General features: G+C 43.0%; 1 protein-coding gene across 1 annotated transcript; it reads right to left on the minus strand.

The window, feature by feature from the left end:
- Positions 1-6,848: 6,848 nt before the first annotated feature.
- Positions 6,849-19,310, minus strand: LOC137912510 (HHIP-like protein 1). The gene is made up of 14 exons (XM_068756660.1): positions 19,017-19,310; positions 14,085-14,349; positions 13,698-13,977; positions 13,486-13,611; positions 13,218-13,361; positions 11,495-11,607; positions 11,271-11,411; positions 10,897-10,971; positions 10,599-10,725; positions 10,274-10,419; positions 10,012-10,093; positions 9,805-9,887; positions 9,130-9,579; positions 6,849-7,594 (listed from the first exon to the last, which is right to left on the minus strand). The coding sequence occupies exons 1-14, from the start codon at positions 19,308-19,310 to the stop codon at positions 6,849-6,851; spliced, it is 3,072 nt and encodes a 1,023-aa protein (XP_068612761.1).
- Positions 19,311-19,843: the final 533 nt, after the last annotated feature.

Consider the following 19,843-nt stretch of genomic DNA (forward strand, 5'->3'; position numbering starts at 1 on the left):
AGAACCAAACACAACGCTGTCCAGCAGCACCAGCAGCCTTCCACTGAATGAGCGACGTGAGGCGGTCGGCCTCATGACGCTCATGCATAATATTCATCAGAATTGGTGCAGATAGCCGCTCTGCTTATTTCACTGTCAGATGAATTTATGTGGGTTGTGACTGTGGGAGTTTGATGACTTGCATTGGGATGCTTTGGCAAAGGCGATATCTAGAATGGAAAGAAACCCAAGTCTTGGTTTGTCTTCATAACAGCAGCCTCAGAGAATCTTTACATTTCTCCAAACTCAGCCGCTTTTCCATCGCAATTCCCTGTGAGCGCGTATCTTCCTAGCCTGTTATTTATTACAAGCCTGTCATGGAGAGCCTTGTTTGGGTCTTGAGGGCTTTAAGATGCTGACCATTCCCTATAATTGCAACATTCCCAGGTTGGACTCCGGCCATTCCTTTGCTGCACCGCGCTCCCTTTGTTCCCGCTTTCTAATTAGGGCAGAAAATGCCTTCATGTGCTTGCAAATGAAATTGGTCTATCGTGTGTATCTGTCTGTCTTAATCAGGCAAACAATCAGCACCTCTCACTGACTGAATGCACTAATCTGCAAAGTATCGATCAGATTATAGATTGGAGCCAGTGATTGGAGGAGAAAGTCTGTCATTGATCCTACAGCTTTGGCGTTTGGCACTTAGTTCAGTCGTTGCAGAAAGCAGTGATGTGTGTACTGTAAGCACATTGTGTGGAACCCTATGGCTAGTGGATTGCAAAGTCACGTTAAAACCTGCCAATCAAAAAAATAAATGCATCACAGAACACTGAGCCAATGCACAGATCTACCTGACACCAAACCGTTCCACGGCCTCATTATGAGCTCGACTGGCCGGCGCTGGATAATACGAGTCTAATGGCCATGAAGAAACTGTCACTTCTCCTCAGCAGCATCCGTGCTTCTTACACATTTGTTTATATGTTGTTGAATAATGCATGTGTGTGGAAGAAACAGAGAGGGGAAAACAGATTCCAATGCCGTATGTGCATGTAGTGACTGTATTGTATGCATAATCTTTGCAACAAGAGGAGAGAGGAAGTATAGAGGAAAAAGTGTGCAAGAAGTTTGTGTTTGAAAGGTGTCTTTGATAAGAATCAGGAAAACTGAGACAACACTTTTAACACTGTATAAACCAGCCCAATGTCTGAAGCGTCCAGTTTCAGAGCTGCTAAAAGCTTGTTAAATCAGCATGAGATGCGTTTGCTTCTACGATGTCAGATAAAGAACATGTGAGCGCCTTGCTCATCCAGAGAGGATAATGAGTCTGTGTCTGGATGTCATCTACCCTTTCAGCAGCAGACTCATTAAACGAAGGCCTTACTCCTCTACTTTATCCACGCGTTAGCGTTAGAAAGCTAAAAGTCGCATCAGGGCAGCAGCGACACGAGCACAACAAATGAATATAGAATATTGCCTCAGTTCACACTCAGGTATGAGATGGAAGTCATGTGACCCACTGAGCCACCGCATCATGTGACACTAAAGCGTGGGAATGAAGGGAAACATCACATGAAGTCTGAGTCCCCTAATTGATCTCTCACCTTTTGGCCTCTGCCCACCACCTGAGGGAACATGATGCTCGTGGGCGCATGCGTTCAATCATTTGCACACTCGCCACGAAAGTGCCTTGCACATCTAGAGACTCGTACTCACCAAACATTGCACCACCGGGGAGGGGGGGGGGGCAGCCAAAAACTCCTCTGTTTCTTCTCTTTATCCAAGCATGTTGTCAGTTTATTTTACTTCTCAGCCGTCCTGCTGGTTTCCTCCTCCTCACTGTCCTCCTCCTCACTGTCCCCCCTCTCCCTGCTGCTGTTCAAGTCCAGCTCTGTCGCCGGTGGGGGAATCCATGCGACACACACACACACACACACACACGCACAAATACAAACACACACGGAGACAGCTCCAGGCGATGCTTTGAAAATATAGTCAGACACGGCGCGGATCAAGGAGCTTGGGACGCACACCTCTGGATCCACCGTCCTTATGCCTCCACACACACACACACACACACACACGCAGCTGGTCTATCGGCAGCTAAATGCAGACCATGGCTTTGTGTCCTCTGTTATTGATGATGATGCGGTTGAGGTCAAACTGAAGGAAGTCTTTCTCGATGACATCAAGTCAGAGAATGGGGATAGAAACATCATGTGCATCCTGCTTCCATCCTGTAAATGGACGTCATCGTCCTCAAGTCCTAACAGCAACAGTCCAGGGCAACAAATGAAATGAGAAAAGATGAACGAAGGCTCCAGCAGTGTTTGGCTTGTCTCCTCAGGTAGTGATGCACTTCCGACTGACTGTCAAAGCAGGAAGAGCGTGTCGGTCCAGAACAGATATTTGGTATTCATCAGCCAGAGCCGGCTCCCCTTGCAGACAAAGACATTGCTCTCGACGTGGTCTCAAATGTTAATTCTCTTCTCCGGTGAAAACAAAAGGTACGGTCCTTCTCCCTGTAGTCGCTGTGCTCCCCTCAAGAAACTGCACAGCTGGACAAAAAAAGAGAGTCCAGACTAATTTGTGCGTCTCGTCTTAATTTGTAGCAACGTCTGAACTCAACCGCTTTCGACTGTTATCGGACGCACTTAACAGCTTGTCTGTTCCTGTGCGAAAAGCCCCCAGAATGAAAAATCAGCTGGAGTTCTTCTTTCTGTTTCCCCTCCCTCGGCGATGCGAGGCGCACGCTCTTTCCAGAGTGGCCTGTCAGCATCAATATTTAACAGGAACTTCTTGCTGTTCTGCTGTCATAGTTAGAATTCAGTGTTGTTTGGACACCGAGTGATACGCTCGCTGCTCTGCGTCCTCTCGCTTCGGCATCTTGCTATCTTCTGTTCTATTTCCTATACGCTTCACTTAAATCTTACCGGTCTATAAGAAAACACTCATATTCCCACCCTGTGGCAAGGAACATGAACACAACACTCTCTTCCGCCTGTAGGTCCAGCACTGTTTCATTAAGTGTGACCTTCATGCATTCTGTCCACTGTCCTGCCCCCCCGCCGGCAAACCTTTAGTCAACCTTCCCTCAACCCTCTTCAGTCGTACTCAACCATCCACTTTCTAAACTCGACTTCCTCTCCTCCGGCGAGCTGACTCACTCGGCCTATTTCTCACTCCCTGCCTGCCAGTGTGGATGTTTCTGTCCTCAGCCTGTCCTTCCTCTGTCGAATGACTGCTCGATTCTGTTCAAGTCCTCCCTATCATTTCGCTACGTCGCCATCATTATTGCCCAAGCTCCCTCTACCTCTCCTCTCGCATGCAGAATGTGCGGCATCATAGCTGCTCTGCTCTGATTCGCACTCCTCCCTTTTCCTTCCAGAAGCTTGCAAATGTTCCGCGTTATTTTCCATCTCCTCTCTCTCTCTCCTCGTGACGTGTTTAGCGTTTCTCTTCTCTGTCCATAGCATCGGCGTGACATCTTTGCATTCTGCTGAGACAGATGGAGGTGCAGTATAGATTGACAGTCAAGGGACAAAAAGGGACGAGTGAGACTCGCCTTCCTATCAGAGGAAACTGTTTGTGTTATTCAGCTGCTAACAGGCTGCATTGCATGTGACTTCTTCTCTCTCTCTCTCCATCTGACAGGAGAAGTCTCTCTTCCCCTGCTGTGGTCAGTTATGCAGGTTTGTTCTTGTCTCTTCTATTTACCCCCTCATGCTGTCTCCTTAAGTTTGTCACAGTCTGGAAAACAGCGGTAAATGTTCCCTAAAAACACACAACTACCTCAGAGAGGCAGCGAACGGTCTGAGAAGACGGACATGTGGGGACGAATGAGAAAGGAGATGCCCCCAGGGATCTGTCCAAGTGACGGCAGAGGAGATGTGGAGGGAGAGAGGAGGAGGCAGGGTGAGGATAAACATGGGGGGGGGGGGGGGGATGGAATGAAGATATTATTGTGAAATGGATTTGGGGTGAAGTGATGATGAGAAAGAACGGATGGCTGGGGGGATGGAGGATGAAAAGACTATTATGTGACATCCAGGAAGGCTTTTGTGCAGTCTTTGTGCAAGAAGAGGCCTCTCTCATCCACAAATCAGTCAGATCGGTTAGTATTCAAAATAAATAACTTGTAATCTATTTATAGCTGTTTGATATTTTGCCTGCATGGAAATCCTGCAGTCCTCTCCTCTCTCTTAATTTCTACCTCTCATTTCTTTTCTCCATCCCTCTATCTGCCCCTGCAGCCTCAGTCTTTGCTATCACTGAAATGCAGCATCTCTCCTCCTCCCCCTCCTCCGTTTCTCCCTGCCTCATCTTCATCTTTCTCTATCTCCCACTCCGTCTCACCGTCTGTCTCTGCTTTCCCCCATATTCCATCACCCACTCACTCCCTCTCCCACTCTCCTTTCGCTTGCTTTCACCTATCCTTTCATCAAGAGATGCTTGGAGAGCACAGCGGGCGGGGATCTGGAAGTGGAATGCTCCCAGCGCTTGTGAACGCCATAAAGAAATAAATAAAAGAATCCACAGTTCTTCACATGCACACTCCATCCGGCCGACAAAAAACACAAACACATCCCGCTGAAGAATGAGAACACAACATGCTTCTTGTTATGCATGCATACCTGAGCACAGCTGCGCATTGAAGAAATTTGGAAGAGTTTTAACAAGCGAGTGTTTCAGTGTGTGTGTGTGTGTGTGTGTGTGAGTGAGTGTGTGTGGCTGGTTATAGCTGTCCTTTTGGCCTCCAGCATCACTCCTTGCCACCATCTGTCTCTGTACTTGTGTAAGCGCGTGCTAGAGGAGGCGTTTAATTGGTCGAACAGGTCAAAGATCATCACTGGGTACACTAGTAATGATGTTAATGAATGTCGACGAGATTCGTTGTTCATTTGTAGGGGGGGGGGGGGGGGGGGGTGTCATTGGATGCTAAACAATTGTCGTTCTAATATTCACACTTTTTTTCAGCGCTGTTCTTGTCCACCACCAACTTTATTTCAGCCTGACATTCTTTATTTATGCAATGAAGGCATAGAGGCAGAACAAAATAATCAATATTCAATATTGTTTATTGAATATTGAATATATTCAATAATATTGTTTTTCTATTATGCAGTAAGAAGATAATAGAATGTTAAAGACAGAAAATACTGCATTGTTACATAGAGAGACAAAATGTTTGAATCGTAATCAAGATCCTTTAAGATCCACGACCATTTGACAGAATTTAATCATAAACCTGAATCCTTGAAATCCAGACGATGCAAAACTATAACATGCAGGAATATTGGGTGGGAGCAAAGTGAATATTTTTATTGCCAATAATCATGACCGCCATGATGATTTTATGTGATGTGTGATTTTATTTTTTGTTTTTCTTGGTCAGAGGAAGACACAGACTAACGGATAACAACATAATTACTGACACACTCTTATTCAGCTGCAGACATGTTCAGAGCAGCCGGAACGCAAATCTGTTTGATCATTCAACGGTTTCCTGATCAGACATCGCTGTTGGTTTCCTTGATCTGTCTTTTCCCTTTCTCATTCTCAGCGGCTTTTGTGTGAAGTAGCACGGCTGAGAAGAGCAGAGCAGAATAACAACAGGAAGGGAAGGAAGGAGACTCTAAATAAGACAGCAGAAAGAGCTAAATTCAGAATTAACGACAAGACACCAGGGGGGTGGGGGGGGGGGGGGGGGTCTGTGTGTTAGAGTGCTCATGCGTGCATGCCATGTGTGCGCTTCTTTACAAAACCCTTGTGAGACTTCAGGCTACTTAATTCAGTTTTTCTGCTTCAGTCCTCATCCTCCCTCTGACTTCTGCTCTGTTTCATCATCACTTGGGGATGTAAGGAACAGATTTGATTGGGTAAGGGCGCAAATTAAACAAAATTGATGGAGAGAACAATTAGAAATCCCCTTTCTGTCGCTTATGTGTTTTTATCTAGGTGATCTTGTAGATAGTTTGCTGTCGTAGATTAATAGGACATCATACTCATTGCTTTTTACTCATATCCAGGTCAGAAATATTCATCTCAACACATAATTGATGTTAAACAGTCCATTGGCAAAGATTGGCTGATTTGTAGGATGTCTGCAGGTATTAAAGAAGGAACACCATCATCACCCAAACATACTATACAGGGGAATGTTCAGAATATAAATGTGCATATGTACACATGCATCATTCATTTAATGCAAAGTTAGGGGACACCAGACTGTGAAGATGCAGCTATAATAAATTATACAGAGTTATTGCTCCCCCTTGTGTTGATGTTTAGGACTACAGGATGGTCTGTGATGAAGATTAAAAAGAAGGAAGTTCCTTTATTAGTTTCTGTATTAGTTCCGGTCCCTCAAGTCAAGTCCTTATTGACTGAGCTACTGCCTCCCCAAGTAACTGATGAGAGGAACCGAAATGTTATTTGTAAGTGCCCCATAGAACCAGAAAGCGTGGTGACATAGAGACCATTTGGACTCTCAGTTATTTAGTTAGGAAGGGAACGCTCTTGTCTCACCTATTTGACTGAGATGTTAGAATGGGTTCAGGATTTTCTTTTAGCACTGCAATTTCACCTTTTGTTTGAACTAATCAATGGATTTCCTTGAAATTCATTGGAAGAGTGGGCATCGACCCAAGACAGCTTCTTAAGGGAGGTGGATCCATGATTGCTTGTCACTTTCTTTAACACTGATTAAACATCGTGTAAAGTATAGATACGTATATTTATATAATTCAAGGGAACTTGGAAATAGAAAAGTTTCCTCAATACTTTTCTTATCCTGTCACTTCCTGTATTTACTTCCTGTTACAAACATCACCCCACTGTCCCTTCCTTTTCTCTTCTTCTCCTGTCTGCTAAGCACAGATCACCCCAACATCTTCCTCGTGTGAGCAGTTGTGTTTCCCAACTCTGGATCTCTTGCACCCCAGCAGCGACGTTTCATCGCCTTCGCACTCCACGTCGTCCAGCAGGATCCGGACGCTGTCGTCTGCCTCCCCCAGCACAGCTCTCTTCATCACCGCCAACGCCGCCTTGAAGCCGAGCTGCCGACACACTACGGTACCAGCTTTGGTGGTGAAAAGGTCATCACATACCGTCCCCCACTGTCCACGGATAAAGATCTCTACTCTTCCTCGATCTGATAGGCCGTCAGCACTTATCAGTCGCACCGAGCCAGCCCGCAGTTTTCTTCCTCTCCTTTGACCGTTGCCTCGTCCTCGCGGCCTCTTATATACTTGGTTAGTCTCCCCAGCGATTTCCTGCTTCTCTCCAAGCCGCAGTTTCTCCTCCTGTATCTTCAGCAGCGTTATGTTTTTCACCGGACTCTGGGGTGTGAATATGGAAGACAATGTCGTTTTCTGCCTCCAATGTGGCAGCGGTGGTGTGGTGGATGCTTCGGGAGGCTCCGGGTACGCAGAGGGGAGAACCATCCTGGATGGTTTGGATGGAGATGGAGAAGGTAATAGGGAACTTAAAGATGGGGGAGTGGTACGAGGAGGGTACCGAGGGGTTCTCCCACGTGTCCTGGTTGAAGGTGTGGTGATGAGTGGGGTTTGAGCGATCCTAGAGAAGCCTGCAGTCATGATGTCTGTGCGATAACCTGAGGGGGAGACAGAATCACCCTCTTTATTTGATGTGGTTGAGCAAATGACCTAAGAATTTATCTTCTCTTGATATGGTTGATTAATGAACGTATTCACGTCATTGAATGTCAACATGCACCTATAAATCCAGTACTGTAAAGACAACAGGATGCACTTTCCACCTTTGCCTGGTTCTCGGGCATTCAAACCAAAGAATGTAACTGTGTCTGTCAAAAGAAGATTGGACTTATAGCAAACAAAAGTGTTGACGTTGTTTTTTTCTTCAAAGTAAACAGAAATTGTGTTTGTTAGTTAGTTAGTGACCTTTATTATTGAATTTCATTTCATTTGGACAGAGCCAGGCTAACTGTTTTCAGTCTATACATGGACTAAGGCTAACTGGCTGTTAGCTCATACTCATACTCACAAGCAAAGTATTCAAGTGACATTGATCTTCTATTCTGTGCTAAAACAGGAAAATAGCTTAAAATTACCCAAATTGCTAATTTGAGGTAATTTTACAAAGCGCAGGTAACAGCAACGCAATTAAAAACAAAGACTTAAACGCAGACACACAAAGAGGAATGTCCAAACTGAGCCATATGCAGAACCATTTATTCAATAATGCCAAAGCACCTGATTTGACTTGCACTTATATTTAACACATTTAAACACCATTTATCCTGCTTAGTCTTGAAAGTTTGGGACTGATTGCCAAAGAGAAAATTTGCCCCCTGCTTGAGTCTATAATCGGCTTGTGCACAAAGCTCATCTTCTCCACAGGAAGCCTTTCAGCGATGAGACAAGAGCAAAAGTGCAGACATTAGAACACTACTTTATTATGTTTAACAACTTAAACTGACTGATTACATTAATCTACTCTCCAGTGCATTACTATTGCATATTATGTGGAAATACTACTAAGAAGTGTATAAAAAAAAAAGAAAGAAGAAGAAATTGTTTGGGTGCATTTAGATTCAAGGATTCCCACGAGCGGTAAAAATAAATATTTGTAACTATATATCCATATCCTTATAGAGATGGACTGTTTTTTACTACAATTTCTTTTGAAATTTAAACAAACAAAAATGAAAAGTTCAGTTGTAAAATGATTGTAAAACGTTTAACTTGTTTAATATGACATATCTGATTGCTGTGTTGCAAAAAAGATAAAATAAATAATGTACAGTTTTATTTCCAGCAAGAAAGCCATCTCTGAAATACCTGAGAACGAGGTACTTTATCTCCCAGTCTGTCCATAAAAGTGACTTAGTTGCCAAACTATTAAATACAGTAGATTAAATTAAATTAAATCACTACCCTCAGGGTTCTGCTTATTAAATGAGATAAAGTACCTATATTTTGTATAGTGTTAATTTATGGAGACTAGACAACCTGTTCCTGACAGCTGTTGCACCTAAGATCCCTGCAAGAAGTCTGTGCCGATAAAGATTCTTGCCTCTGAAAATGTGCCTGACATTTTGGAAATGTTAAATTAGCTCTAAGGGGGTTAAAATGCAAAGCAAAAATAGAAGGTAAAGAAGTAAACCACCTGGTTGGATGCTGGTGGCTTCTCCACGCATCGCTGGTCCACTGGAGGACGTAATGTTAGTCCGAGCAGTCGACTTAGTGGTTGAGCGAATAGTGGGCCCAGTGATTAGGTAATCAGTGGAACTGGTTTGGTAAGTACCAATAGGCCTACCAGTGGGTGTGGTTGTGGGAGGTCTTGTTGGCCTCCGGACAGTTGTAGGTACAGTTGACGGTTGAAATGTGGTTGCTGTGGTTGTTCTTGACGCCGCTTTCACGGATGTCGGCGGTGTTGTTCTCGTTGCTGCTTGTCTTGTCGCTGTGGTCTTTCTTGAGGGTCTTTTGGTTGGCATTGGTGGTTTTATAATTACAATGGGTTTTCTTCTTCGTGGAGGTGTTTTTGTTGTGGTTGTAGTTTTCCGTGTGGTTGTTGTTGGTACAGGCGTTGTCGTTGGTTTCTTGTTGATTACAAACTCTGTGAAACAAAATAAAACGAAAACATATATGATATGAAAACAACATACTATCCAGGCTTTGATAGGTGTGTCTATCATTTATCCTCATGTTGTACATTTACGTGATTATGACAATAAGAGACGTGATTTCTTTTGTTAGGATTCTACCGATAAAGATTCTGGTACAGTGCAGCCACAAGAAAGCAGGAAAACATGAATATGCAGGATTTAAAGTTTTCCCTTACCTTCATTGGGGTAAAAGTGAATCAGTTTTCCTTTGATCTTAATGGGCGCAGGCTTGATGTTGCATTTACCTGGCGGCGCTCGCCTGTGTGGTAAGGAGAGAAAAAGAATTGCACACAAATCAAATATCTTCAGTTCTTTAACTTTAAACCTGAAATACTTTCATTTCATTCTGAAAAAAGAGAGAGCTGTAATGGTTTTGGCTATACCTGGAAGGGTCAACGATCTTATAGATCACTCCTGCTCTGGCTCTGGCACTGGGCGCTCCTGTGGCTAAGAAATACAGTTCCCCTAGAGTGGATGGAGAGTAGAAAGAAAGAGAGAGTGAGGCAGGCAGGCAGAGATAATGGGAGAGAGAGAGAGAAATCACTTACTATGTCAAAACAGAGAGAATTTAGGCGAGGAAAAACATGAAGAAATAGGAAAGAGAGAAACTGATGAGACACACACACACACACACACAGATATTACCTGCTTCATCCTCAGCAAAAGAGATGATGTATTTGTAGTAACTGTTGATGAGTTTGGGGAATCTGCAGGTCTGGTCTCTCCCCATGCAGATCTCAGTGTATTTCCATTCACCAGTAGTGACGTTCTCTTTAAGAGACATCAGACGCCTAAAACATAAAGAGAACATAAACACATGTGTGCACATCTGTCTCCATAAATACAAAGACACATCAATGTCGTTTTTTGATTACAAGAAAATCTCATTTTATCCTTTGATGAAGGGTAGGGAATTGCAAATAGAACAAAATGTGAAATTTAGATTTACGAATAAATCAGAAACACACACCCACTCATGAAATCCCCAAAGATGTAGAGACCATTGAGATTGGGCATCTGACAACCTCTGTAGATGTAGCCTCCCGTCACCGACCTTCCCAGCTTGTGGGGGTAGGCAAATATTGGCAAGATGTCATCTAGATGTCATCAGGTTACAATGAGGGGAAGACAACAGAATGTCGACATATTGTAAAGAGGAAGAATGGAAAGAGTAATGGAAAGTCTCAAAAACCTTGCAATGAAATGGAATAAAAATGTACTTTGGCTAAAAATGCTTAGACCCCAAAGGGAACAAAATTGATCCTCACCCAGTGAAGCGTTTTGACAAAGTTTTCGATCATAGCAGCTGAAGCCTTCTTTGGCTCTCCATCCATAGTTGCCTCCTTTAAATAGAAATTGATAAAGATAGTTCAACTTCCATGAAACCATTCTTTCTGGAATTTCTCCGTAAGCATACTGGAACAAAAATATTTTGATTCAATTAGCTATTGTTTGAAAGAGAAGCTAAATCCAACAGCAGCTGCATTTGGATGTTTATTCCAAAATATTTTTGCATTTTACTATAACAATGTGATGAGAAGTTACGGTTGAACAGTTCATTTCCATTTCCAGAATGTATTAAATCTATAACATTTTCAGTGTCAGACAAAGAAGTAGAATAAAAGTAAAATAAAGGGGCTACCTTTCAAAATGATGTCTACCTCTTCAAATTTATTCTGGCCAACGTCACCACAAAACATTCTCCCTGCGCCTTGGCCTGTGACGGGGTCGCCTCGGTCGATGGAGCAACGCCACATGTTGCGAACTCCATAAGCATAAATCTCTGCACAGACAGAAAGATTTTAACATGCAGTAATAGACTAGGATATATCCCTTTTCAGACTGTAAACTGTCGAACGGATGTACCAGGGCGTGTTTCCCTCTCTAACAAGAATGGGTTGTCTGAGGGAATGCTGTACGGAGCGCCATCGTCGTTGTTCTCGATATCCACACGCAGCACCTTCCCAAGGAGCGCTGACCTATCCAACCCAGGAAAGAGAAGAGAGAATTAGAACGATTCAGAAACTCTCCAGAATTTTCCTTGCACCTGCAAAATCCCCGAACACTGCCCCACCAGCCATCTCTTTAGTTTTCCATCCATATTAATTTTTAGCTCTAAAACGTCTTGGACATGCACATCTTTTGCAGATAGTTCTTCACACCATTCCTCCTCACAGCTCATGTTGTCCTTCCCATTTAATATCCTGTCTTTGGTTACTGACTGTTCTGACCTTGCCTTCTGTATGATAAAATCTTTGTCCTCTTTTTTCATTACTTCCCCATCCTTCTCCACTCTTAAGCTCTACTCTTATTAAAATTTCTACTCTTGTCCTCTTTCAGTCCAGGTTGCTCTCCTTCCTCTTCCACCCCCCCCCCCTCCTTTCTGTGCCCCCCTCCCATACCAGTGTATCACGGTCCACACTGTGCATTGTCAATATTAGACTTGGCATGACATATCCTGCCTCATTCCCAGAAAAGCTTCACCATGTCAACAAAAGCCCTTAGAAAGAGCTAAACTCCAACTACCTGAAAGAAAGCAGTCGGCAGCTAAAAAAAAAAAACATAATTAATTGTTCAGGAGACTGTATTAATGACCCACAGTTCAGTTGCAATTCAGCCACTTTTCTTTACCCTCTCAGCTGTCATCCAAATAGATTGTTTTGGTCGTAGAGTTTAAGAGATATCGGCTGTAGAGGTGTCGGCAAACTCTCCGATTAAAGGGAACAAGATGCTAAAAGCTGAAAGCCAGAATAATGCTTTTGAAAAATGCAACAAAACTCCCATGAGAGCAGAAAATAATTGTGTATTTGTACCTCCTTTTTTCCCTCTGTGGTTTATTTAATATTTCATTCAATGCAAGCTGATCAAATCAGTTTGCCAGTGAATGACAAAACCTGTGATAATCCGCCTTGTACTTTATGAAAGTATATTTCATAGAGAGTTCAGTTTTCATCCATTCAGAAAGTGTCCAAGCCGTCGTCCTCACACAGGAGACATGGCTGAAATAGCTAAGTATTCAGTTATTGGGACTAATAGTACTGGTACTGGTTCTAGTCCAGCATGTACTAATGAATTATATTCATGATAATCGGTGTAATAAATTACTATTTTGTTCCGGTAAAAGGGCCATTTAAAGTAAATAAACAGTTTCACTGCAAGGAAGCTCCTTTAATTACTTAAGTTAGAAGATAAGCAGTCTACAAAAATATATAATTTATCGTAAGTACTGGGAAACTCTAGAGTCTGCAATGTTGATCCTTCTCATTAGACTTGATCTAAGTCGAGTTTGGTTTAGACGGGAACTCATTTTCTTCTTTTTGCCTGGCTGGATCAAGACCTGTGCTCATACATTCGTTTGCGAGATGAGCACCTTTCTAACTTACAGTTTCAACATTTTCAACAATTCCAATGTGATTATCTTTATTTTGCCACAAATGTAAATTGCATTCGAGACTGTAGCTGAAGCTGAGAGATGTTCATAAACAATCTTTACCCAGAATGTCATCCATGTGCTGAATGCTGCATGTAATCTTAACGTCTGTATATCCAATGCTTCTTTCTCAAGCACACAACTATAAATTATACTCACTTGTTCTGTGAGTTGCCAAACTTCCCAAACGGATCTCCAGCTCGTCCACCGTCACCGACGAAAATGTAGAGATACCCGTCATGCCCAAACAGAAGCTGCCCTCCGTTGTGATTGGATGCCGGTTCCACCACTTCGAGGATAGTCCTGAAAATAGATCAAGCATTGGAAGCATGTGTAGACACTGTCTCCTAACGCACCAACATGAACACCAAAGAATCTAAAGCTTTGTGTTTCTCTGTGTCTCCAGACTGTGAATCGGATTCCTTACCTCTCAGACGTGTGGTCTACTTGATTGTCATCATATGGCGACAATGTAAATTCGCTGATTCGGATTCTCTCCTCCTTCTTTACAGAAACAGAGTAGTACACATAGGCTTTTCTGACTGTGGTGAACCTGAGGACAAAGAAGAACCAGAAGTCATACTTCGCATATCAGCTCAGTTAACTGGGAATAACATACCATAGCGGTCAGCATATAACCTGGGATGAAGGGCTAAACAGAGGAACCCCCTCTCGTCTCCAGACCATGGTGATGTGAGGACGGCATGAGTGAGGTTGAGAAAAGGTCGGTCGATCCGGGAGCCGTTGGCCAGATACACCCAGACATAACCGAGCTGCTCCGCCACAAAGAATCGATGAGTTCCGTCATCTGCGTGGATCATGGCCACTGGGTTGCGAAGTCCATTTGCAACCTCCTGCAAACACAACTCCAGACATCCCGTGGGATCCTCATTGACAAAGCCCAGATTGGCATTTAGCTCTGGGGAAAGAGAAGACGACACAAAAGATGCAAACCAGGAGTAAAATAACTAAAGTACTCGACTAATGTAAAAGTAGCCCTTCCATCTTACAGGCAGACAACATTACCTGCATTTGAAACTACATTAGGGTAGCAGTACTGTTTGTCCTTCAGCTCCAGAAAGTCACAGAACTTTCTGCGGTCCTCTTCTATTGTCGCTGTCAGGTTCCCAAACTGCTGAGGGCTCCCCAAATCCTCCAACAGGAGACTGAGAGTGTACCGGCACTGGTTCCAGTACGTGGAGCAGTAATCGCCGCACAGTCCGGGCAGAATCCGCATGGGTGTGTTAGCATCTTCAGCATCGTACAGGTGAGCTGCATATGGAGAACACTCCTGCAAAGGGAAAGACGATGATGATGGATCGGCATCATTAGGTGCTGACGACTATTTAGGGTTACTTGTGTAGATTGTCCTCATTGTTGGTATTATAAACCTTTTATTGCTTTACTTCTATCTCAGCGGTCGAGTTCAGTTGATGTAAGGATCCCAGTAAGTGTAGGATTTGTATACCGGTACCTTCCCCCCCCCCCACCACAGCTCCTCGCTGCCGTGGCCTTCTCAGGCCTGGCCTGGGATGTCTGTGTGCAGCCTGATATAAATGGATCCCACGAAGGTCCAGTTAGTTATTAAGTCACAACCACATCGTCCACACCCAGAATGGTGAGCTACAAGCTCATGAAGTGACGACACCCAAACCATCATGTGGTCAACTGGTGCTCTTTTGCTCCATGCCAGATTAGCCTAAATGATGATCACCAGGAAAACAGAGCCCAAACATCACTTCTTTATCCTTTACATGTCTGGCAAAAACAAAAATACAATCCCAGGCTGGCAATTAACTTCAGCATTGTCATCTATTCTGTGCCTAAATCCAAATGGAGGCGATAATGATATATCATCTGACATGCATTTCCTTTGTAGCGAAAAAGTTAAAAGAAGCCAAAGGTATGCTTGTGTTTTATTGTTATTTCTCATGGCCAACTCTACATCTGCCTCTCTTTTCTATTGTGCCATAGTCTCTCTGTTGCTGCTGAACATTACTATACAGGGGAGGATTCATTCTCCAAAAGCATGTTAATGATGCATTGTAATGATAGAGATTATATTTCAATTGAGAATTGTTGCTGGTAAACATCAGCAAAATAGACAGGTTAAAAAAATGAAATAAAGATGCAGCAAAGAGTAAAATTAAAAAGTGTCTGAGAAGGTCCATTGTTCTAAAATGGTTGTTTGACCGTGTTATTGATGCTGCGTTAAATATTCTGATGTGGTTTACATCGTAGAATTAATTGAAATGAAGTCCCAGATTTCACATCACGTAGTTAAGAAAATGAATGAATAATTGAAATCACATGAAACAAAACTTATGAAGAAAAGCCTGATCAGCTCCTTCCTTCGTGATCAGGTTTTACACGTTTCCCTTGTGCATTGAAGGCTATTTCTGCACAGCTTGACTGGCTCGGTGACCCTTGGAGTTCCTGTGCACTGAAGAGCTCAAACTACTTACCGCTGCTGGCATGGGAGCAGCTGGCACAGATCAAGGAAGGTTGCACATTTAAAATAAAATGTCACGTTGGCGTGGCTTGGTCCAGATTCTGCATGTCAGAACCCGATAATTTCAAGTAGCATCATTACAATTCTCTATTTCCAACTATGTTGTAATGTGAACTGAGCATAGCGAGGATTACGGACCAGATGCTTCGTGTCTGTCTCTCTGCCATCCTCCTCAGCTCATGTTTCCGCTGATAATAAGGCACTTTTAGCCTACTTTACTGTGTGTGTGTGTGTGTGTGTGTGTGACAGAGCGAGAGAGAGAGACTTGGCTGTCAGAGAAATGCAGACTGTGTGTTTAAAAACATTTTAGAGTGGGTTGATTTGACATTTTTAAATGGTGGTGTGGCTGGAAGGATGTGAAACGCTGGTTTAGCTTTCATTGGCTTACCGTCTTTGCTTCTTAATTCTCTTAATTGACCCGCTGAAATAGCAAAAAGCAGCCATTGTTCAGAATGTCTTATTTTGGCTCATACTATAACAGGGTAGGATAAATGCTCAAAACTACTAACAGCTGTTCCCTAACAATGCATCCACTTCAAACCGCTATGATGTTGTGTTTAGGTTGCATAGTTTGAAACAGGACTGAAACTCAAATTTGAGCAGAAATATAAATCTCTATTTGCAGTTGCCTGCTTTCTGACTGCTCATATTGCGCTGAAAGCGCCAAGAGCCATCACAAAAATTCGATCTGTGGACAGCAGAGAGAGAGAGAGAGAGAGAGAAAGAGAGAGAGGGAGATGATAAAAATTAGATAAAGAGAAAAATGGACGGTAACCGGGCCTCATTTGTCATACAAAACTGGACCTGATCCAGCTAGACTAAATCAGACTTGTAGTGTGATACTCGATCTGAATGCTAAGGCCCAAAACTTAAATGTTTGATGGTGTGTTTTTGTACTACTTGGAAATGTGGACATCTTTCTCCTGCACCTGCTGTTAAACAGAGGAAACAGCATGCAGACAGAGCGAAAGGTGCTTATTAAAAATGCATCGACAGACACAAATAATGGTTTTCTGATGTTTGGTTAAGTCTTTGAAAGACTTTCTGAAGTAGCCTCCTTGGCATGTGTCATGTTTAATTATTGAATGTTACTATTAAAAAGGCAGCGGAAAGAAAAGACTGCATGAGAAGAAACACACATTTAAAGCAGTGACACACAACATGGAACTTCTGAACTGAAGATCCCTTCAATGTTCGTGTGTCAGGTATATGTTGGCGTGAGTTTATTTCTGTTTCATCTATGCTTCATTATATCTTTGTCTTCCTCTCTGTGGTAGGAACATGATATATCCTGTGGCCAGAGGAGGAAATGGTTGTTTGTTTTTTTGTCAGTTAAGCTCAGGGATGATGGCGATGTCCCTCTTGTCTCCCCTGAAGCACCCTGACTGCACGCACGCGCACACACAAACACACACACACTTGCATTCTCATTTCCCTTTTTGTCTGTCTCTCTCTCTTCGCCGTCTCATTGATGTTGGTGTCAGGAAGCTGCTGCAGTGCTGCTGGAACAGAGGGCCTCAGTTTGCTGGGTTTACCCAGGATAAGTGCCCTGGCCATGGGGTAACTTGACCACCTCTGAAACAACTTCCTCACACCAGCAACCACTGCTTTAGTGCTTTTAAAAAATATCAACAAATGGCTTGTGAATTCATTTTCATAACTCTATAAAACAAGAGATTTTTAGATCGCTGTGTTCATTTAAGAACCATTACAGCAGCTTCCCTAAACGAGTCCTACAAATAGGTCAGCATGTCCAAAATACAGCCCTCTAAGTATCACAAATTGTGCTGAACTCCTACTGCACTGTACTTAAACTAGAACCACTGTTCAGTCACATCTTTGCTTTAGCACTGTCATTATATTCAAGAGCTGGCCTGCGCCGCCTGGAAAGCCACCCTCAATACCACAATGATAGCAACCTATATTTTTAGTAGGCAGAGGCTTTGTCACATCTTATCATGATGTGTGAGGTAATAAACCTTTTAGTTTTGCCCTTGCTTTTGTTTTGTCTTGTTTTGGAATGAACATTTTAAATATGCCTGGCCAGATTTATGCAGCACCTATGATTCACTTTACACGCAATACCTGCGCACAGAGAGTAAGCTGCAAGTCAGCAGCTAATTATGCAATCAGTGGGCGGAACTGGCTTCAAGGCGCATTCTGCCAGTAAAACAAGAGGTGGGAGCTCAGTTCTGGGTTCTGTCTGAGGTTAGCAAGCTCACGAAGGGAGCCAAAGCATAGCTAAATGATACTGGAATGGATATGATGCAGATTAAAAAAATCATTTACCAGACATTAACAAAGACTGCAATCACAAAATGGATTGCAAATCTACTTCGGTACCGATTAAAAAATCACAGGAGTACTTATGGTTTCTGTCAGTCAAATGCTGTGTGAATCGCTGCTTTTGCTAGTTGGAGTTTAATTATGTTTGCGGATGTGTGGCTTCTTGCACAATTTTACATTGCAGACCCATTTGTCTGTTCTCTAAGACTTTCACAGACTTTAATTAATTTTCCCACCCGCAACTCCAAACGTGATCCCCATGAAGGAAGCCAGCAAGCTTTTAAATGTTGCTTTCCAACACATTCATTTAACTTCTGGACTCCAGCTTAGTTCTGTGTCTCATAAGAGAAGAGGATAAACAAAGTTTTCTTGGAATCTGGAAGGGATTAGATTAGAAAATGTGAGCTAAGTCACCGTTTGACCACTTCAAGTCAATAACTTGGATTGATTTATTTTCAAAAGTATCATAACATGAGCTTTCAATGGATTTGGTTGGAATAGTTCCATAAAAAGATCACATCATATACTTGATTTCAAAACCAAAGTTGGAAATTGTATTTCATTACACTCTATTTTTCAACTTGTTTAGTTTTGTGAGCAAACACAACAAGAATGCATGGACATTATTAAGGAATAAGCACAACTAAACACGAGCACACAGATGTCAAAATCCTCTTGTAGCCAACAAAGTCAAGTTGGATGGGTTTTTTTTTTTTTGAGAACAGGTTCTCACTGACAAACAACTCCACAGTTTCCTCTGGAGAAACAGGGATTTGTGTATTTTCGGGCGGTCTGGTGCGGTTACGTAGCATCCACTGAAGTATACAGTTCAGTAAATGGCACTATTATTAGCTGAAAAACAAACCGGGGGAATAAATGTCCTTGAATTTAAATAAACTTCTCAAAATATGGACACTGCTCTCGCCTTGGCATAAGACATTGGACAACAAATCCCGGTTTTCAAAGTGAAACTGCAAACATCAGCAGATGGACACTTTGCATGAGACTATAGCAGGTGAAAATGATGTGTTTCTAGCGCATCGGTTCAGCTTTCAGATTCTGCTTTAGAAACTGTTGGCAACTCACATCCAAATCAAATTCTATTAGTAGCATTTAGGTGCCCATGATGCTCTTCAGAATAATTGGGTGTTTCCTCTTACCTGGCACAGGATGCTGCGTATGTACTTGCCACAGGTTACGTAACCCGAATGATCAAAGTTGTTCATGATGGCGTAAAACCGGGCCGCTATCGCCTCGTCTTTTTCCAGATTGCAGCATCCAAACTTGGGATACTCCTTACAGAATGCCAGTGGCTGCTGAGGCTCAAATGGAGGCTTGTAGTCCAGACACTGGGGGTGACAGCACCCCTGCCAGGCCCGGAGGAGCAACAGTAACATGGGGAGGAGGAGGCGAGAGTAAAATGCATGCTGCAGATCACAGGTCTGTCGGGTCATGGTGTGGAAGATGTAGTCTTTCAGTTCAGGACAGTTTGGCTGTTAGCCCACAGAAAATGAAGGTAGATTGTATCTGAGATGTCACTATCATAAAGAAAATGTGACATTTCTAACAGTATCCATCAAGTACAGGAAAATAAATTCAAAGTCACTGTGAGTCCTTGCAGTTTCAGGCAACCACGTGTGTGTGTGTAGACGTGTAACTGTGTGTTTCAAACACGCTAACGCAGCATCGCACCTGCCTGTCAGTTGGCTAGAAGCCAACAGAATGCACAGAATTACCCTCTGTGTCAAAATGAGGTCAGACTGATCCAGACCCAGTGAATCCCCTTGATGGTGAGGAGATGTCAAGTTGGTGTGAGGAGCCGCAAACCTCCAAAGTCCTGTAGACGTGTGGACAGATTCAGTCCTCCTCGTTTTTTACAGTGAACCTCCCAAACACAGCAGAAATCGTTTTCAAATCCTTCAGTTGCAGGAGAAAAAACAGACTATATTCTGGATGCAATCCCATCTGCTCCGAAGAGGCTGTCATG

The sequence above is a fragment of the Brachionichthys hirsutus genome, unplaced genomic scaffold (assembly GCF_040956055.1).
Source record: "Brachionichthys hirsutus isolate HB-005 unplaced genomic scaffold, CSIRO-AGI_Bhir_v1 contig_976, whole genome shotgun sequence".
Taxonomy (NCBI): domain Eukaryota; kingdom Metazoa; phylum Chordata; class Actinopteri; order Lophiiformes; family Brachionichthyidae; genus Brachionichthys; species Brachionichthys hirsutus.